General features: G+C 42.0%; 1 protein-coding gene across 2 annotated transcripts in view; it reads left to right on the top strand.

Moving 5' to 3' along the window:
• LOC140561894 (corticotropin-releasing factor receptor 2) overlaps positions 1-22,654 on the top strand; it is a 147,827-nt gene that overhangs the window by 62,890 nt on the left and 62,283 nt on the right. For both annotated transcript variants that reach the window (XM_072687146.1, XM_072687145.1), the window contains exon 3: positions 19,532-19,617. In XM_072687146.1, the coding sequence (XP_072543247.1) occupies positions 19,532-19,617 (86 nt within the window). The remainder of the gene's footprint in view (positions 1-19,531; positions 19,618-22,654) is intronic.

The raw sequence follows: 22,654 nt of genomic DNA on the forward strand, positions 1-22,654 counted from the left end.
CATCAAGCGCTGAAGAGGGGCTTCATACAAAGCCTTCTCACGTAGTTTCAAATAAGAAAGGACACCCTCTGTTGCCATGTGCAGGACTGTATGATCTAATGGTTACCGTGTGAAGCCACTTCAAAAGACGTCTGGCGTTTCATCTGTGTCGTCTTTCAGATCTCACAGGATGGCACAGGCTAGCACATCCCGGCAGCTCTTTGGCTTTAGTGGCTCTCAGTGCCGGTACGGAGGACCTCACGCACCAGACCTTTTTGACATTTCTCTACAGTAACCCACCTGTAACCCAACCAGTCATCTCGGTTTCAAGCCCAGAACACAGACATGTGACTCAGGACATCAGCATGGTCCTGTCTCTGTTCAGTGCTATTCAGCTTCAATGTTACTGTCGTTGTATCATTACAGGGCTGAGCAGTACAGCGGTACAAATACGGTTGTCTACTTGCTCCGGTGCAGCAATATTAATAGATAAAGTACAGAAGGACAGTAGTGTGAGGACAGTACATCACACATATAATAAAGACACAATAAAGACCTGTATGGATATGGATATGTGTGGATGTGTGATTTTCCAGTAATTACAGTTTAGCTGTTTTGTATGTAGAGCTGGGCAATATGACAATATTTTTATATATACATATATTTTGTTATCGTGATACTGTCAGGCACTCAGTATCGCACCCTCCCCTGGGGCGATCCCGAGCCGCTGCCACTCACAGGCCCAAAAAAGGACTTCCTGTTTGTTTCTGTCGATTCACGTTCATTTGTGTCGATTCATTGTTCATGGGTTTCACCTGGGACTGGGGGTACTTGAGCTTCGACCCACTCATCTGGAATCTCTATGACGCCCTGAGGTTCCTCACACGTTTCCGGCATGTTCAGGTCAGCTATAGTTCTCGACTCACGTTCAGGAGTAGGTCTCCTGTCAACTCTCGTGGTGAGTGAGGCACACTCGCTTCCTGTCCAGGTTTCCAGGCAATCCACGTTCAAGCAAGGTGACCCACGTTCACGGCAGCATGCTGCATATTCAGGTTAGGTCGGCCTTGCCGTTTGGTCTAGCAGCTGGTTCCCCAGCTACCTCTCTTTTGTTTATAGAGCGTAGCTTTATCCTCGATTTGCTTTAACCTATCCTTGATTAGGTTTATGTTCAGGTTCCCTTTTGGATTTCCTCCTTTGTATTCCCTTAACGCCAGCTCAGCTCCTGGCTCCTCCCAGTCCCAGGTTTATGTTCATTTTGATTAATAAACCCTCTTGCTTTGTTCTCCATCTCTGCGAGTGTTCATCCTTCGCCACGCCATGACAGATGCATACATACTTTTTAAATATATCAAGGATATTGACAGTGCTTAAAAAACACTGATCAGCTGCAGGTTTCATTACTAACAGTGTAATTAGACTGTTAGACAGAGTTAATTAGATGAAGAGCAGCAGATGTTGAGTATAAATCACTGTATTCAGTACAGAGATGATCTGAATAGTAGCTTTAAGAATCTGATACTGATGTTTATAGTCTATGATTACACACATGTATCATGATAAATACTGTGTATCATGAAAAAAGTCTTTAAATATTGTGATATAGTATTTTTTACATATCGCCCAGCCCTATTTGTATGTTCTGTTGGAAAGGTGCAGTATTTTGAGGTAACCAGGTCTGGTGTGCAGTTATGCTAAATGTTAATAAATAGCATCACAGCTTAGTCATCAAATAGGGTGTTTAACTATTTTGCAAATACGGTCCCACCAGTGGTTCCTGGCCAGTACAGTCTCACCCATTGTATCGGACACAGCTGGGGTTGCAAAGGGGTGGAAAATTTCTGATACATTTCCAGTAAATTTCCAGTAATTTCCAGTAAATTACCGGTATCTTTCCATGGAAACTTTAGCTCGGGAACTTTGGGAATATAAAATGCAAAATGTCCATGGAACTTTTGGAAATTTATTGGAATTAGTGGGAAATATTGGGTAATTTAAAGGAACCATATCATACACTATCACCAGTGTACTGTTTTTTTGTCAACAGTGGACATGAAGACATAACAATACAAAAAACAGTCAAAAGAGCATTCTAATTGTCTTCAATGTTAAATAAATAATTAATAAGTAATAATTATTGGTTACAGAAACAGAAAAGAATGGTGTAGAGTTTACAGGAGCCAGAATGAATCTGTATAGCTATTGTAAGGAGGAACTTCAGCTTGTATTCACTGATATAAAACATCATATAAAAATAGCATTGGTATTTTTGTATGATGTGTTTTACAGGCCTGATCTCGTCTGCACAGTCCTTGCTTGCCCATTCCCCACACTGCAGTTCTGCAGATGAAAATGTCTGAGCTGCTGTATAATGGTCACAGTCCAGAGCTCCAGCTGCGCTCATGCTAGATGAACTCACTGTCGGCAGACTGGTAAAGCCGGTCAGAACTTGCCTGTGAAAGGGTTAAAAGAGCTGCCTTGGCCTCTGAAGGTTCCTGAAAGCAACCTTTATCTCCATGCCCTGACCCACTTTGTTGCAATCCCTCGGAGGAGTGGCTGCTTTTCCTCGGGTTTGGATGGTTTGTGTCCCTTTTTTCCCCATTACTTTTCTTCTCTTTGCTCCCGCTGACATTTCATTTCTTCTAAGGAATGCTCGGGGAAGCAGGGTGGTCAGCCCCGGAAGTGAGTGCTGATAGCAGGCAGCCAGTATCGGGCTGATTGTTGAAGCTGTGGGATTTGAGCAATCTGGTGGCAGCAGGGCGTAAGGGTGCACTTCGGTGTGGACGTTCAGCAGAGGAGCGTAGCTTCACTTTGTTCAGGGTGAACTTTATACAGTTAACGCTTTATACGCTTCCACCTCCATCCTTAACACTCTTTAACCAAACACTGAGCAGAGTCCTGCAGTAGTAATGCAGCTGTCATGACTGGCTAGGTCTGGCAAGGTGGGATGAACACTCACAGGGATGGTACAATGCAAGAGTATTTATTAAATAACACAAAGGGGGTAAACGTAAGAGAAAGCAGCAAAGTACAGGGCCAGAGGAACAACCAAACACAACCGTGACAAATGAACGTGGGCAACACAAAAACACACACCTGAGGCTGGTGGAACTCTGGGAGCACAAACGGGACGAGGAAGGATAAGAAAAACCAACAGGCAGTGCCAGGCGAAAAACGAGAAATTAAGACGGCGCTTGTCAGGCGCTAGGGAAACTACAAGACGTAAAATAGGGAGCTGAGAGATCAGCTGCCGAACCCAAATGGCAAAACGCAGAACAGACCTGAGACCGGCTTGCTCATGAACGGGAATGCAAACGTGACCTTGAAGATCCGTGACTTCTGACGAACTTGAGGGTTTATTGAACCTAGAATTAGACCACCAACGCACTAGGATACCGTGAATACATCCACATGAGTGTGTTTAATTCTCGGCGAGGGGTAGCTAGCGCTAGCCCCTTAAATGACAATGAACATAGATGAAACACACATGACGAGAACCAAAACGTGAAGCAAGACCTTAAGAGAGCCTGCGGGTCGCAGCTCGGACCTAACAGCAGCGTAGTGTCAGATGTTGTGTTATATGTGTTGGAGATGCACTGTGAGGGCTAGGGCTGATACGGTACTAGATTTAGTATCAGAAAACAATCAATAGAGCGTTCTAATGGTCTTCATTGTTAAATAAATACTTAATAAGTATTGATTATTGGTTACAGAAACACAGTGAGGCAAAACATAAGAGTAGCTAGCCTGTGCTGGCCTTGGTAAACTAGTCTGAAATTAAATTGCTCGTTAAGATTTCCTGATTTAGCAGATAACGAGCAACTGTGAGATTACAGCCTAATTAAATAGCTGCTTAAATGTTTTAGTGCTGTTACTGTCAATAAAAATATGACCCTCAGCTAAATATTGCCGGACTTTAGGAAGTGTTTCGGTAAGCTTTCAGTAGTGGTCAGTAGTGTCAGGTTTCTAGAAATCATCTAAACATGTACTGTACAAGTGAGGGGGTGTGGTCTCAGTAGCCCTGCAGTGTGTAATATGTATGGGATTGAGAAGCAGCTTTGCTTTTCAACCATTCTGCTGCACTCTACAAGAAAGGCCAGAGCAGGCTCTACCTACTGAGGAGACTGAGTTTCTTCCACACAGTGGTGGCATCTGCCAACTTTTATGGAGTGGTCTGCTGGGGTGGCAGTAGCATCTCGACGGCAGATAAGAAAAGACTGAATAAGCTCATAAAGAGGGCCATCCGGCTCTGTCCTGGGATGCTTCTTAGACCCAGTGCAGGTGGTGCGAGACAGGAGGATGACAGCCAAGCTGGCATCTATGCTGGAGAACAGCTCCCACCCCATGCAGGAGAGTCACTGGCAGCACTGGGCAGCTCCTTTAGTGACCGGCTGCTTCACCCCATCCCTTTTTTGCTGTGACACTGAGAATTTCCACACTGTGGGACTAATAAAGGATGATCTTATCATATCTAATTTTTTTAGCCAGGATTATGCTTCAGTAGATTTCTATTATGCAGATGTAAGTTTCTCAGCTTTAGCTTTAAATATTCTCATTTTATTTTCATTAATTCTCGTTAATTCCCATGGTAAATTTCCCAACTTTCCTGGAAAAAAACAAACAATCCTGACTATCCTTAATTAATAAGTAATAAACTAGTAATAAACTTGCAGTGCAGCATCAGTTTGCAGCAGGTGTAGTCTGCAGAGACGGAGTTCCCATCCTCTGTTCATGTTAAATGTGAAGAAAGCTGCTCAGGTTCGTTTCAGCAGGAGTTGAACGGGTAAGTGAGTCGATGGCTAAACCAGGCTGAGGAGCCACAGTATAAATCATAGACAGGAATGCTGCTGCTGGTGGGCTTGTCTAGTTGTGGAATCTGGAGTCTTACTGTAATACTGTTATACAACTGTGGCCCAGCCACTGCACCACCCCACAGCGCCCTGATGCCGCGCACCTGGAGCCGCTCGGCCTAACAAGCCCCAAGTGGCAGCATAAACTGGCCCACGGTGAGCATGGTGAGGGCTGAGCTGCTGAAAGACTGCGGGCGAAGTAACCCTGCGTAGAGACAGTTCGAGCCTGCCAGTTTGGCTGGCTGCTGGTGGAGGGAAGGAAAAATAAAGGTTGTGTGAGTCACTTTGTGTTGTCTCTGAGCCTAGCTTCCTACTGGCAATGGCCGATCTGCACAGAGAGCCCTTCCAGCTTCAAGTACGGCTCGGCTCGACCCGCCATCCTTTAAGATCCCCGGAAGACGAGTGTCCAGACTTTTTACTGTCCTGCACCGAAGTGGAGGAACGAACTTCCCCTGGGTGTCTGAACAGCAGAGTCCAACGCTCGCTGTCCTGAAACCCAGACTGAAGACCCTCCTCCTCTGAGAGGACTGAGTGTGCAGAGTGTAGAGTGTGTGGAGGACTGTGTCTCCAGACTGACGCCTGTATTTAGTAGAGTCTAAGATTAGAGGATCTTCTGGAGTCTAGTCTATAAACTACATAAGGGTATTTTCTGGGCGTCTGGTAAATGCTTTGTAAAGTATATGTACTGTGTCGCAGTGGCCACGCCCCTTTCTCCCAGGGCACGCTTCACATAGAAAAGTGCAGAAATATAAATTTTTTAAATTAACATGCAACCCAAACCGCACAAATGCTTAGCATTGTGTTGCTAGCGACCGTAGGCTACCTCTAGGTTCCAAACCATTTAATTCTCAGCCTCGAACTGAGCGTCGAAGCTCCTTAAGTACCCCAAGCCTCAGGTGAAACACATCAACTAAACATGACGTGATGAACCTGAATCAAACACTGAACCGAACATACATGAACGTATATGAACAAGAACCGACTCCATGAATCAAAACCAGAACGGAAACACAACAAAAGTCATTCTGTGAGCCTGTGGGCGGCGGCTCGGAATCGCCCCGGGGGAGGGATCGATACAGAGGGGCTGACATCGATGTTCATTTGAATAATCTGATATCGATTCTTATAAGCCCGAGATTGATCTTTACAATTAGCATTCTCGCCATACTTGAATTAAAGCGAATCGGAAATCGAATTGAATTGGGACCTTGTGAATCGGAATCGAATCAATCCGGGAAGTGCAGCCACTGAGACTGTGGGAGGACCAGGAAGCGTGATGCACTGAGTTAGTAATGGAAGGTAGGGGTTCAAGAGCTTAAGCGATTCTTTTCTTAGTTGTTTAGTTGTTGCAGGGAAAAGCGTGGCAGTGCCAGGCTCTGCTCATGGCACACAGGAGACTCCATCTACAGTTAATATCAGCACAGCAGTGGCAGCATGGAGGAGACTTCAAGTGCAACAGCTCTGTAATCAGTACACTTAACATTACACAGAACATCACTCTGACCACTGAAGATCTACTGACTGATACGATGGCATTCAGACTTTAATCAGAGCCACGGGAGACTGAAGCCGGATTTAGGCACTCAACGATCACTCGTCAGTCAGGTGGTCACTTCCAACTTTTTCTTAGGCTGGAAAAAAGAAGAATGGTCCTGTGAGGTGGACAGGTGGCACAGCTGCCTTCCCTCTATGCCGCCAACTCTAGATTCTCCGTCGTCTGTAACGTGATTAATCCAGTCACTTTAGATTAGAGTGCCTGACAAGCGCCTTTAATGTTGATGTATTTTAGTTCACTGCCTTCCCTCAGCCGAGCGCCGCGAGCTTATAGGGCCAGTAGACGTTAGAGGAATGGTCACTGAGCGCGACACGAGTGAGCACATAGAGGACTGTGAGGACTGTGAAGTGTCACGACCATGGTATGAGCACCTGCAACAGGTGTTAACAGTGTCCAGAGGGCCTAAATCACCAATTATGGGATCTCTGATGGTCTCTGTGAATTTCCAAGTCAAAGTCAGAGTCAACCTTTTGTTATTTCTTCTGGACACAGACGTTTTGAGTGATGGAAAATATAGTTCCTCCATTTATAATAAAACAACAGCAGACAGTCAGGCAGTAAATACAGTAAATACACTAATACAGTAAATCATTGACACATATATATATATAATAGGCTCTGAATGTCAGTTTTGATTAATTTTGTGATTCATTTTCCATGTATGTGTGTTTTATGAGTGTGCACTGATAGGTGTAAGTAAAAAGTAAGTAAAAGCCCTTAGCAGCTTTGATCATTGTACAAAGTGCAGATAATATACAGAACTGTATAGAAGTGTCTGAGGTGCAATTTTCTTGGCCTATTCCGACTTCTGATTTTTAAAAAAATCTGACCTAACAATTCTGATTTCGGTTTGACAGCACAATTGCATGTGCACCATGACACAAGGTTAAGCAACGGTGGTAACACAACATCCAAAAGGTATTGGCTATTTTGTATAGGTGGGCAAGACTTTCATTCTTAGATGCACCTCTATGCGGTTGTAGATGATTCTGAATCGATTCACAAATGTCAAATTGACTCTCTGAATGTTTGATTCAGGTAATGTTTACAGAATCCAAAGAGGGAAAAAAATTTAATCCTTGAGGATGAATATGCTAGCAGCTCTTTGATCTCACTGGCTTTAGCCTTTTTGCTAGCTTTTTCAGATTGGGCATATATAGCAGGGTGTTTTACATGTCTTATTAAACTTGTTGGTCTAAATATTTCTGGAGTTGTTCCTCCACGACTTAGTTTGTCTTTGCAGAAATTGCACATTTTGAGCTTCCTCGCTGTGTTTGACCGGCACAGATTCCAGTCACCTGCAGATCGATTGATATATATAGATATTTTATTGTAATAGCTCACGTATAAAGAGTGGCTTGGCAGCAGGAAGTACAATAAGTGAAAATAAGGACGTTGAGTCTGAAGGTAACTGAGGAGCATCTGGCTGACCTGTTCAACAGTTCTGACTGCCTGGGAGAAGCAACTGTTTATAAGCCTGGAGGAGTCTTCACAGCCTACTTTACTGTTCAAGGCCAGTTAGTGATGCTGGACCTCAGGACACTCTCTATGATGTTTATTTAAGGACAGTGGAGGACCAGAAAAGATGGTTGGTGATGGGCACTTCCAGGCACTTGAAGCTGGGTACTGTTTCCACTGTCATTCTGCTGATGTGCAGAGGGGTGTGAGGTAATTGCATCCTTCTGAAGTCCACAATCAGCTGTTGTCATTACACAAGAGTTCAAGCTGCCCCACCTCCTCTCTGTGGTTTGTCCCATCATTGTTGGAAAGGAGACCTGCAATTGTGGTGTCATCAGCAAACTTGATGTGATTGCTGTGATGCAGATGCAGGGTCAATAGGATGTTGGGTGCTGTGGGTTATTGATGTTTAAGGTGATGGGACTGGATGTCCTGTTCTGGACCCTGTCTTTCTGTGGCTTGTTAATTATAAAGTCTAAGATCCAGGTGATTGAGTGATGAGCCTGAGTGACAGTGTTGAGTGTTGAGCTGCCACTAAACATCATTCAGACTTGTTTTTTCTGGTACAATAAGCCAGGTGGATGGTAGACGATATGGTATCCTCGGTAGATTAGTACTGCGTGTAGGCATACCGGTGAGGGTCTAGTGTAGAAGGAATGGATTCCTTAAAGTAAGCTATGACCAACCGCTCCAAGCAATTCCAAGACAATCAGGCTAAGTGCAACACTACAGTGGGAGTCATTAAGGAGTGCAACTGATAACTTATTTGGCACTGGTATGACGGTGGTTGACTTGAGGCAGATTGATACAACTGCCTGCACCACGGAGAGATGTTAAAGATGTCCATGAAAACATCGGCCAGTTGGGCGCACTCTTTGAAATGCTGTAGGGGCCGACGGCTTTGCATCACCCCTCGCCAGGTTCACCTCACATCAGCTGTGGTCAGACATAGCACTTTATCACCAAGAGGAGATGTGACCCTCTCCGCTGCCTTTACAATGAGCATCTTGGAGGGTGGCATCTTTGCTTCAGGTGAGGTGGTTCTTACTCCAGTAGTCAGAAGCAGTGGGAAGTATATCATTGCCTCTGAAATGGTCTTGAATGTGTATTGCATAAGATTCCTTGGCTTTCCTCCTGCTGATGGTGAGGTTGGTCCTGGCTACCGCGAGAGCTGCTTTGTCGTTTGTTCTAAATCTCTAAATTGGCCTTGCTCTTTCAACTGGCCTGTCTCTCTCTCTCCCCACAACACTTCACTGTGATTCTGGCTGGCATGGTCATCTCCTAGCCGTTTCCTCAAGCTTGCTGGTTTCCTGGTGATGTTGCATGGTGGTGGTGGTGGTGGTGCCTGGTTGCACATTTGTCAGTCCTCACCCTCCCAGTGTCAGGAGCATTACATGTGATAAGGGGAAAGTACTAATGAGTGGGTGAGTATTTGGCAATGTTCACATGCTGAACTACAGTGTGAGCCAAAAATAACTGGAAGGACCATTAATCAGACACTGGTTGATGGCCCGTCGGGTCATTCTGGTGTACAGAACGACTATATAGGGAGGTCTGTACACAGCTGGGTGTACATGAAGTGCCCTCATCCCTCAGAGCATGTCAGTTGGGTAAGGTTTAGGCGTGCCTCATCTCTCAGGAATGGGAACTTGATGAAAGGTTGATGGGGTTCTCGCATCAGGTGGCAGTGAAGAGCTTGATGGAGATAGCTGTGACTCAGTATGACAGAGGCAGAGAGGTTGAACCAGGCGCTCTCTGAAGAGGAAAAGAAGCTGCTTTAAGGGTGGTCAGATGGAGTCCAAAGACCAGAGAAGAACAGTGCCTTTCCCCAGGCTTCCCAAGTGTCAGTCCTAATGTAACACTTCGACACATACAGACAGACACTTTGGTGGCTCTGGGAAGCGTGGAACCTTGTAAATGGACTCGGTAGATGGTAAATCACAGTACAGTAGGTCTGTTAAGGTTTAACAGTGCGGCGAAGGAGAGGGGCTCAGTGATATGAAAGCTGTGAGGAGAGCGCTCTATAAACCACTGCCTAGTTAACACAGTGTGGGATTTAATATGGAAAGATTGCAGTCAGAGCTTTTGTGTGTGTCAGTATTAGCCTCAGCAGTCAGGCATAACTGTACTATCTAGACCCTGAGGGAAATAATATTACTGTTTTTCACATGATGTGTTTTTTAATCGTTTAATAGGAGATCACAGGGAAGATTTGGGGTTATGATGAAGTACTGTTTATTTTAAATGATCAGGAAATTGTTTTATTACACTTAAGCAGAACAGGATGAAGTAGAAAAAAGTAAACAGTGCTCTCACCTCTCTCATCTCTCTATCCTTATAAAGACATGGCCATGCTAGCTTTAGCCAGCAAATGTACATTTATTTCAATGGGATTTGCCACGGTGACCAAAAGTTGACTTGTGAAAAACACTTCCTCGACCAATAGCGTTACTGCTTTGGCAGCACTGATCACTAAATGGGTAAGCATGACCACTTCTCCCATTTACCTTTAGCATGGATCATCGCTGTGAGGAGTTTGAGGATTGTGCAACAGCCTCAGAGAGGTCAGGATGTTTACTGGATTATCAGCACCCCACCTTAACTCTCCAACTCATCCCCAAAGTACTGGATGGAGCTCCACCACCATTATTCTAGAGAACACAGTTCTTCCACTGCTCCACAGCTCAATGCTGGGGGGCTTTATACCCCTCTATTAGCCCACGCCTGCCATTAGGCAGCACGGTGCCAATAGGCTCATGATGTTGATCTGCTCCAGACAGTCCTATTCTATTGACTGGACCTCTCTGTGTGTAGGTAAATGTAGTGTTAGGAGCTTTGCCCGGAGCCCAAGTGTGTGGTGTAGTGTGTTGTGACTATCTAGGAGGGTGTCTCCTATTACATACAGAACCACGCTGGAGTTCAGTGACCTCTTCAGAACCTCACGTTCTTTCACTGATGTGTGTAAGAAAGACAGACTGCAGGACTAGAGGCTTGATTTTATACACCAGTGGTGGCAATGGGACTAAATGAAGCTCCTGGATTAGGATGATTAAGAGGTGTCCTTATACTTTTGTCCAAAACGTGTGGCTTAAACTTGCTAGTTTCTACAAAATCACCTCCTCCAGCTTTAATAAAGGATTGTTGAGACTTTTTAAACTGAAGGTCCACCCAAAGATAAATGCTGAGTACTGTGGTTCTGCCATGTAGGTCCTCCTCCAGGGCTTTCAAAACCTGACTCGTCAGTCAGAAGCACACACAGCAAAGAGGAGATTTCTAGGACGCGGTATTTCAAGGTAGGACTAATAAGGTTTGTGGACTCAGATGTTGACTTGCTGTAACAGTCTATGACAAATATAGTGTTAGATCAGTGCCTTGGCTGGTCTTGACGTGACCTGGCAGCCCGAGTTCTCTGGAGCGAATAGGTGAGAGTGATTTGGTGTAAGTTTGAGAACAGGGACTCTTGCTCTAGGTGAGAGTCAGACTGTAGGACAGAGTTAAAGCCGAGGTAAAACTGTGAGTTAGAGCAGAAACGTCTCTGCTGTTGTTGGGGAGGGCGAAAGAGAGAGCGAGAGATATCACCAGATAGCATAATATTTGCTGGCTGTTTGTAAAGGCAGTACTTGTTGTATATTCGTTTATTTCTGGGGGACAATATCGCAGCGAAGATCTAATCTTGCCCCAGCTGTGTGTGATGGGTATTGACGTAGCGCTGAATCCTATATGCTGTTCAAACAAGCAGGCCATCTTTGTCATCTTCCACCTGATTAAGGTCATATCATCCTCCACCATCAGCTGCGGACAGACTTCCCATCTTCTTCCTTTTTTATTTATTTCCATCCTCGGGTTCTTTCAGGAAATATCTCATCCTGAGGGCCTTTTCCTCAGCACACGTATTCCTGAGCTTGATAACAGTCCTTGCCAGGAATGGATGGATTGGGTTAGGATGAAGCTGGCCTGAATAGGTTGAAATGTTCATATGTGTGTTTGTGATTGTTTTTATAGTAGTTCAGTCATAATTATATTAAAAACCTTATGTTTACTTCATAGAGGAAGGACTGTAACCATTCCACTCTTAAAAATACAGGTTCTGCCATAAGAGAACCACTGTAGGGTTTCAAAAGAACCATGTTTCATGGGTTCGAAACCCGGGCTTGGCAAACTGCCACTGTTGGGTCCTTGAGCACATGTGTTCACTGCACTGATGGGATAAAAGCAGAAGCCAAATTCCACAAATGAGGAATATGGTTGGGAGTATTAGTTCAGATGCCGCTGCACAGTAGAAGAGTGCACCACCACTCCAGAGTCTGCTGCAGTTTTTTGGTCGCCCAGACCTCAGCTTGAGCTCCACTGTTCCTGTGCAATTCTTTGCAGTGTTACATCTCTAATACATGGAGTTAAATAATAACGATGATAATGATAATGATGTATTCCTCACTCTGGAAATGAACTGCAGTTTCTGAGTCTAAATATAATTTAGCATCAGGAGGCTTTTAGTATTCACTTCAAATAGCTCTTCACACCTTTCTGCCTCCAGCTGTGGAATTAATGCATTTGGAAGAAGTGTGGATTTGCTGGCTGCAGTCTGTACCTGTGCATGACTCTCAGCAGGTCTGTACCTGTATGAAGATGAGTCTGCAGATTAATTTTTTTAAAACTGGTTTTGAAGTGGAACACATGCTTCCTGTCAATTAAACACAAAGGCAGCCAAAGGAATAGTTTGGAGAACATTTTAGTTTACACATCATTTTCCCTTCACCCAAATGTAGCCAATCAGCAAAGCCATTTTTACTAGCTCTGGAGTTATTGAGGAATCTCTGATGGTGTTTTTTTTTTTGGTGGGAAATCCATGATCCCTCATTTTCTTGTGATTCATACAACTAAAAATAATTAAAAATAAAGGTGCTACAAAGGGTTAATTCCGGTTAATTCAGCAATACTGTAGAAGAACCATTTTTGGTTCTATGAGGAAGGCTGAGAGCATTGAGGCAGAGTTAAAAAAAAATAGGGATGCGCCGATCTGATATCGGCCCGAAAGTAACAAAATTAGCTGGATCGGGTATCAAATAATTAGTCGGATCCAGGGGGCCAATCCATTTTTATGGAATCTGATTCTTGCACAGCCGGTATACTAGGCTTCATAACTCAGGATATAAGTAACCTACCGATGTGATACACATATAGCCTGAGGTGTCAAGTAATGAAGTACAAATACTTTGTTACTTTACTTAAGTAGAAATGTTGGTTATCTAAACTTTACTGAAGTAATTATTTATTTTTCAGACTTTTTACTTCTACTTCTTACATTTTCACCCAATTATCTGAACTTTCTCCTTCTTACATTTTAAAATCAGCCTCGTTCCTCCTATTTCATTTCCCTTTGTTTTCATTCCGGCTCGTCATCAATAAAAAACCCTCTCCAGATAAATCTCTCCATCCGGAAAGTGTGAGTCTGATGGTGATTGGATGAGAAGTATAAACAGACTCCATTCTGACTCCCTATTGGTTTATAAGAGATCCATCACACCTGCACACGTCCCGTCACTCTCCAGCGAGCTCACAGCAGACGTCTGTAGTCTAGTATGAAGACTGTGTCCGTGGCAGAGACTCAAGAGAGCTGCAGTGAAACGTCCCGACTGAGCCCCACATTTACATTCCAATAAAGCTTATTGATCACACGCCTCTGAAGTCTGACTTTCTGCAGCTTTACAAAACTTCTAGACAACGACTCCTCATATTTTCCTCCATGAAGCTCATGTTGATGCTCAGTAGAGCACAGAGACGCTCCTTTAATAGAGCTGATATTACTGAAATGCTTCATTTTCAATGGGCAGATCTGCAGCTGAAACAGGAGCCTAGTGCAGCCCAACATTTTTAACATCAACATTTTAATAGATCATTCTCCTCATTATGGCTTTTAGAGAAATGGGTTTTTGGGGAGGAAAGGGGGGTAGTGCACTATAGACCCCTGTGGCGCGGCCTAAGCTTTCGGCCTTTGTTTTTCTTCCATTACTTTTACTTTTCTACTTGAAGTGGTTCTGAAACCAGTACTTTTACACTTTTACTGGAGTAAAAAGCTTCAGTTGATACTTCAGCTTCTATAGAAGTGAATATTTTTGACACCTTGGCATATAGCAAACAGCAAGTGTGGTTCCCTTGATCTGTCCTCATCTAGGAGGGGCTGCTCGCTCCTCTTCAGTCTCACAGACTTCCAATTCTCAGAATAAAAGTCCTGAGCCCAGACAGCACCATGCTGAGGTCCAGCACAGTTATTATATTTATATTTTAGTGACAAATAAACAGAAATTGAGTTTATTTATATCTGTGTTTATTTGTTAGAGTTTGTTTGACAAAGTTACAAAGTAAAGTAACGATTACGTCAGTCCTGATGCCTTAAGTCTCTCCCACAGGGTGTGACATGATTTATTAATTCAACAATAGTATCGGATCGGTATCAGGAATCGGTTGATACGCAAAGTCCATGTATCGGTGCATCCCTAGTTAGAAACAGTGCAGTTCACTGATTGGTTAAATACAGCCATCATGAGTCACACAGTTGTAACTCCTGCTGTGTGATTACAGTTCACACCGGTGCCCAGTTTAACTTAATATAGTTTCCAGTTCAGCTCTTTGTTCCCATAAAGAAAACACTGCCTGGAGAAAGTGGAATACTGAGGGTCCCTGATTCAAGAGCAAGGATTATAAACCAAACCTCTTTCGTTTTGATTGGTTGGCAGAGATTTTGCACTTTGAGTGTTCTGTTATCAGCATGGTTAGTTCAATGATGAACGATGATGGATGTAATACCGCCCAGAGATCCTCTCCTGTTCTCAAGGGTACTGATTCTGGCAGTTCAGACTATTCATTCAGACCATTAGACTTGTGTTTATATGGTTTCTGACACGGTATGACTGGACGCACTGTAATCTATAAACACACAGCAGAGAGTCAGACAGATGCCAGGACCCACGTAATCAGGTCGATTACTGGACATTACTGAACACCTCCACACTAGGGCTGCACCTAACGATTCATTTTTTCGATTGGTCGATTAATCTAACAACTGATTTTAAGATTACTCTAATGGGAGTGTGTTAGGAAATGAGAATTTCTCCAAAATAATGAAATTATTTCCCAAACACATAGAATGGACTTAAGGGCACTATTCTGCAACAAAATACTTTAGTGTGAACAGCTTTACAATTACAAGTTCAGCTCATTTAACGATCTAACAAAATAAATAAAACAATGTTGTCAGGTCCGCATCATCGAGCCGCAGCCTGCAGGCTCCCTTAAAGACTTTTGTTGAGTTTCAGTTGAAGTTTGATTCAATGTGTCGGTTCAGTGTTCTGTTCATGTTCATATGTTTGGTTCAGTTCGGTTGTCGTCTCACATGTTCCTGGTTTTGTTAATTATGTCATGTTTTGTTTGGTTAATGTGTTTCACCTGAGACGGGGGGGGGGGGGACTTAAGGAGCTCGGCTACAGAGCTCCTCACCGAGAATTGAAAGGTTCAGAGCCTCGATGTAGCCCAAGAGGCTCGTCACTCAGATCGCGGTTTGTTTAGGCCAGTTTGGTTTACAGTTCAGGTCCACTAGCAGACCTTGCTTCTAGTGTTGAGTTTTGCAAGGCACCTTCGTTCGGTCCCTGGGTATATCCGCAATTCTCGCTCCAGCTAGGCGACCCTCTTCGTCTTCGCATCTTCAGGTTTGGTCTGCCTTGCCATTTATGGTTCAGCGGCTGGTTCCCCAGCTCTCTCCCCCCAGTTTTTGTGTAATCTCTGCGTGGTTCACGCTTGTCCTTAGTTTCCCCTGAAATCTCCCCAGGCACGGCCTGGTAGGTTGTTTTGGATTGTTCCCAGTTCTCCCTCACCAGCATACCCAGCGTACTGTGTTGCACCCCTTTTCTGTTAATAAAAGTACTTGCATTGGATCCATCTCTGCGAGTGTTCGTCCTTCGGTGTCTGGTCTAACCAGCCATGACAGATGTAAAATTGAAGTCACTTCCTAGAGAAACACTACAGCAAGTTTTACAGTCCAAAATAAAATTAAGTTTACAGTATTTTTGAATATTTTTTTTCATATTCTCAAAATAAAATGAGTGAGGTTTCAGCAAAAGGTAACTTTTTCCCAACAAAATGACTTAAAGTAGTGCAGAAATCAAATCATTTAGCTCACAAACAGTTCATGGCTCTTCATGTCTTCACATATCTATATTTATATGTATGTAATTTCGCAATCTATTACGTTTATTATGTCGATATGTCGCCCCAGCCCTACTCCACACGCTTTGCTTTGCTACTTGTTTAGATTGGCTTATGACTGAAGTACAAGGGCTTCTGTAGCCCATTGCATGCCTGTAAAACCACCACTGCACATCCAGGCCCCAATCGCTCCAACTTCCCAAAGCTCCGAGAAATTTTCCCTTTGGCCTCAACTGCCCTAAAAACACCAGAGCAGCAGTCCCGCCCCGGGCCTTTTCCTCCTGCAGGCTTCCTAGTCAAAGCAGCTCTGTCACACATGAAATGACCGAAGAACAGCAATATTAAGAGGATTTGGAAGAAGCTAATTTATGAGGTTTGCGAGTGTTTCTTTGGATGGAGATATAAAGACTTACAGAAATGCAGCGCAGGCTGAGAGAAAAGCCCAGCTGGAAATGAATGGTGGAGTAAGTGGGTTGTTAAAGATATGCAGAATAAATGGTAGGGATTAGGAGGCTTGTAAATCCGCACTGCAGACACACAGCCTGTTTCCTGGAATGACCATGCAGGAAAGAGGACATCCGAGTGGAAAGCTCGGAAATGGAGAAAAGGGAAGAGGTGGTCAGAAAGCCTTGGCTCAGAGCCAGCCGTTAAGAGAATGAAGGCTACGGTACTGATGTACGGATGTATTCAGTTGTGTTACAGGGCACGGACATCGAGATGGGATGGACCGACAGTCAGTGTGTGTATGTGTGTGTGTGTGTGTGTGTGTGTGTTGCTTTTTAGTAAATGAACCTGAGTTAGAAACATCTGGAATAAGCAGAGGTGGGTGGAGTAACCCGACCTTGTACTTAAGTGTTTATATTATTACTTTAATATATGAATTTTTCTGGATGTTCGGTGAAGCCAGTGTCTGTCCCAGACAGAAGTATTGGGACACCTGCTCATTCATTGTTTCTACAGAAATCAATCCTGCTTTTGTTTGAGTAACTGTCTCTACTGTCCAGGGAAGAAGACTTTCTGCTCGATTCTGGAACATTGCCATGAGGATTTCATTGCATTTAGCCACAGGAGCATTAGTGAGGTCAGGATCATGGACCATCACCTCCTCATCTCTTCCCCTACTCCCCAACTCATCTCATCCCAAAAGTGCTGGATGGAGCACCACCATTGACATCTCTACAGGGTCTTGACAAGCTGTTTTTTGTGCATTTGCACGTCTGTGTCAGCGATGGGTGCAACTTAAAGAAGCCAAATGCATGCATTAGGAGGGGTGTCCACAAATATGCAGGACTCAACTCAACATGCATCCTCCCTTCTGGTCTGGTTTCATTGGTTTAGTCAGATCTGTAGCTCATGTATCTCACTAAAGTCTGGAGAGCTGACTACTAGGTGGATCCACATGGTGACCAGATCAGACGAAAATGAGGAGAACTATTGATGTCACACATCCGCCGAATTCTCTGGGAGATCACATGACTTCTCTTGTGACTTCGAGCTCCTATCTATGTTCTCACTCTCTGGAATTCTAAGGACTAGCACCTGTGTATTTGATCATGTGATTATCTTAGATTAGTATTTAAGCCCGGGCTGTAGACTAAACACTTTGTGAGTTGTTGTATCCCATTCTGGAGATCTACTTATACGACTTATGAGTATTTTCCATGTGTTAACCTTTTGCCGTGTTTTTCGACCTTGCCTATTGTCTTTGCCCTTTGGATCTTTGCCTGTGTTTTGGTTTCCTGATTACGACCTTTTGCTTGTATTGGGGATTATGTACTTTTTGGATTGATCGGTCCGTGTGCTGTTTGTGCTTTTGCCTTTCATCTGTCTTTTGGACTTGACCTTGGACTGTGTATCGACTATGAACTTGGACTGTGATTATCAAGTCAAGTCAAGTCAAATTTATTTGTATAGCTTTTTACAACTGTTGTCGTCACAAAGCAGCTTTACATAATTAGTAATTAATAAAAGACAGAGACAAAAAGAAATAACATAAGAAGACATGAAGGATTAAAGACCCCCAATGTGCCCCAACGGCAACAGTAGCCAGGAAAAACTCCCTCAGAGCTGGAGGAAGAAACCTTGGGAGGAACCAAGACTCACAAGGGGGACCCGACCCGTCCTCCTCTGATCAGAACTATTTATATTATTTAAATTATTGATAAAAATTACCAAACCAGATACAACAGATAGTTAATAGTGATGATAATAACAGTGGCAGATAGTTAAGAGTCAATTTAGGTTTTAACATGGTCATTAAACAGGTAGCTGGTCTGGTATGGTTGGGTGGGGGGCCTGATGGTCGGACTGGTAGGTGGCAGCTGGTCTGACGCAGGTAGAGGGGACCTCAGCGGGCAATCTTCCAGCAGGTCAGGCTGGGTGACCATTTACTCGGAGAAGGTAAAAGAGAGAGAGTTAGTACTGAGAGGATTTTATGGAGAGCAGAGAATGTTGAGCAGTATCAGAGTGTTTTGGACCACTGGGATTATCCCAGTAAAGCCTCCTTTACATTTTACCCCTGCAAGCCTCTGACCCTGTTTGCCACCTTACAGTTGACATAAAGCAGTCTCATGAGGTGTGTTTTTCTGATTTGTAAAAGTAGTCTGACTGACAGCCAGTGTTTCATTTGCTATTTAGGGTGCAAACGTAAAAGAAAAATACGTCCAAGAGAAATGGCATCATGTCTTGTGTGTATAGTTTTATAAGCTTTGATTCAGTGTGCAAGGTCCTGAAGGCCGCATTTGCATTAAAGCTGAGTGAAACTCTTCGCAGATTGCTGGCTGCCTCGGGGGGTTTAACTGTCCAGATTCGTAGGCCAAGCCTGAGCCTCAGTGAAACACAAGTGACAACAGCCTTTTTCCAAAACCCGAAGCCAGCGCGCTAATCTTCGGCTCATTTTCAGAGCGTTTTAACAACCTGCTGCTGGGCTTCTCCTCTTTCCCCTCAGGAGTGATTTCAGTGCGTAGATTAACTGCGAACTCAACACATGACCAAACACTTACCTTGTCGCATTTCATCAGTCTGACTGCCGAATTATGCTTCTCGTGTGTGTGTGTATGCTTTAGATTTGCGTAAACCTTTTACATTCTCCTCACCTGCTTCGCTCTGCTGCCGCCCACACAGGCTCCCACACAGTAGAATTCAATGGGAGGATGAAAAACGCTCCGTTCTGCTTTAATGTAATGAAGCTCAAGTCTTTACTGAGTTAAATTTGGTGTAAAGCGTGGTGATTTGTGATGTGACTGTTTTATCATGACTGCTCCATAAACTCATTCTGATCATGGACAGAATTGGCCTCGTCTTGAGCCTCCTGCTTGAGCGCATTTGAAGGCCGTGCAGAATTTCAGTCTGGGTTCTCGGACTGTGTGTTTTTCAGAGATATGCCAGAAGCTTCTTTTATACCGTTCTGTCTTAAAAGAAATTAAGTGTTTATTTTTTTTTTTACTGGGATAAACATAGCATTCTGATTTTGTGCTTCACTTTTGCTGTGCAGGGAGTGCATACAGAGAATGCCTGGAGAACGGGACATGGGCTTTCAAGATCAACTACTCCAGCTGCGAGCCTATTTTAGAGGAAAAGGTGTGTGTGCTTTTTTACTTGCTATTGTCTGAAAACTTATAGTTTAGTTATAGTATACTTATAATTATAGTTTACTGCAATGTTGTACCAGCCTACTGTAATATTGCTGTAGCCTATCTAAAGGGTGTTATAGTCCACATAAAGGATGTTATAGTCTATCTAAAGGATGTTACAGTCTAAATGTTGTACTCTATATAAAGGATGCTATAGTATAATAAAGTGATCTTATAGTCTATATAAAGGATGTTATAGTATAATAAAGTGATCTTATAGTCTATATAAATGATGTTACGTAAATGATATAGTCTACTGTAATGTTATAGTCTATATAAAGGATGTTACAGTCGACTGTAATGTTGTAGCCTATCTAAAGGATGTTATAGTCCACATAAAGGATGTTATAGTCTATATAAAGGATATTATAGGCTACTGTAATATTGTTATAGTCTATATAAAGAATGTTACAGTCTACAGAAATGTTGTTATAGTCTATATAAAGGATGTTATAGTCTACTGTAATGTTGTTATAGTCTATATAAAGAATGTTAAAGTCTACAGTAATGTTATAGTATATGTAAAGAATGTTATAGTCTACAGTAATGTTATAGTCTATATAAAGGATGTTAAAGTCTACAGTAATGTTGTTATAGTCTATATAAAGAATATTACAGTCTACAGTAATGTAGTTATAGTCTAAAGGATATTACAGTCTACAGTAATGTTATAGTCTATATAAAGGATGTTACAGTCTGCAGTAATGTTGTTATAGTCTATATAAAGGATGTTATAGTCTACTGTAATGTTGTTATAGTCTATATAAAGGATGTTAAAGTCTACAGTAATATTATAGTATATGTAAAGAATGTTATAGTCTACAGTAATGTTGTAGTCTATATAAAGGATGTTAAAGTCTACAGTAATGTTGTTATAGTCTATATAAAGAATATTACAGTCTACAGTAATGTTATAGTATATGTAAAGGATGTTACAGTCGACTGTAATGTTGTAGCCTATCTAAAGGATGTTATAGTCCACATAAAGAATGTTATAGTCTACAGTATTGTTATAGTCTATATAAAGGATGTTACAGTTTACAGTAATTTGTTATAGTCTATTTAAAGAATGTTACAGTCTACAGTAATGTAGTTATAGTCTAAAGGATGTTACAGTTTACAGTAATTTGTTATAGTCTAAAGGATGTTACAGTCTACAGTAATGTTATAGTCTATATAAAGGATGTTACAGTCTACAGTAATGTTATAGTCTATATAAAGGATGTTACAGTCTACAGTAATTTTGTTATAGTCTATATAAAGGATGTTGCAGTCTACTGTAATTTTGTTATATTATATGTAAAGGATGGTACAGTCTACAGTAATGTTATAGTCTTATAAAGGATATTATAGTCTACTGTAATGTTGTCATAGTCTATATAAAGGATGTTACAGTCTACAGAAATGTTGTTTTAGTTTATATAAAGAATGTTACAGTCTACAGTAATGTTATAGTTTATATAAAGGATGTTACAGTCTACAGTAATGTTATAGTATATGTAAAGGATGTTACAGTACACAGTAATTTGTTATAGTCTATATAAAGAATGTTACAGTCTACAGTAATGTACTTATAGTCTAAAGGATGTTACAGTCTACAGTAATGTAGTTATAGTCTAAATGATGTTACAGTCTACAGTAATTTTGTTATAGTCTATATAAAGGATGTTACAGTCTACAGTAATTTTGTTATAGTCTATATAAAGGATGTTACAGTCTACAGTAATTTTGTTATAGTCTATATAAAGGATATTACAGTCTACTGTAATGTTGTTTTAGTCTATATAAAGGATGTTACAGTCTACTCTAATGTTGTTTTAGTCTATATAAAGGATGGTACAGTCTACTGTAATTTTGTTATAGTCTATATAAAGGATGTTATAGTCTACAGTAATTTTGTTATTGTCTATATAAAGGATGTTATAGTCTACAGTAATGTTGTTATAGTCTATATAAGGGATGTTACAGTTTACAGTAATGTTGTTATAGTCTATATAAAGGATATTACAGTCTACAGTAATGTTATAGTATATGTAAAGGATGTTACCGTTCACAGTAATTTGTTATAGTCTATATAAAGAATGTTACAGTCTACAGTAATGTACTTATAGTCTAAAGGATGTTACAGTCTACAGTAATGTTGTTATAGTCTATATAAAGAAAGTTACAGTCTACAGTAATTTTGTTATAGTCTATATAAATGATGTTACAGTCTACTCTAATGTTGTTTTAGTCTATATAAAGGATGGTACAGTCTACTGTAATTTTGTTATAGTCTATATAAAGGATGTTATAGTCTACAGTAATTTTGTTATTGTCTGTATAAAGGATGTTATAGTCTACTGTAATGTTGTTATAGTTTATATAAAGGATGTTACAGTTTACAGTAATGTTGTTATATTATATGTAAAGGATGTTACAGTCTACAGTAATGTTGTTATAGTCTATATAAAGGATATTACGGTCTACTGTAATATTGTTGTAGTCTATATAAAGGATGTTATAGTCTAATGAAAGGATTTGTAATGGACTCTTTTGAAGGACTCATCTGTGGCACGTTAAGTGGTATATTCTGATGTGTCGTGAGTGTTTTAGAAAAGCGCTCAGGATGATTTGTCTAAATTTAGACTCTTGAGAACACCTTGAGCTGTGCCTTCTCACATCACACAGCGCAGAACGCACACTGAGACAGTGAGTGAACAAAGCGCTGTTGTTGGACAGAAGAAAAGCTTTAACGTGGAAAGTGTCTTTATGCAGCCGTGAAGGACATCGCCAGCGGAGGCTCACTTCAGCCGAATGGTTTTGCTCTGAAACCATTAGATAATACAGTACAGACTGACGTGTCTTTTGTTTCAGCACTCAAAACTGCCTGCAGCTGAATGCGCTGATTGGCATACACAGGCATACATACACAGTCCATCATCAGTATTATTATTATCAGCCTTAGTATACTGCATAGCTGCAGGTTAGATTTGTATTAACAT

This window comes from Salminus brasiliensis, chromosome 9 (genome assembly GCF_030463535.1).
Source record: "Salminus brasiliensis chromosome 9, fSalBra1.hap2, whole genome shotgun sequence".
Taxonomy (NCBI): Eukaryota; Metazoa; Chordata; class Actinopteri; order Characiformes; family Bryconidae; genus Salminus; species Salminus brasiliensis.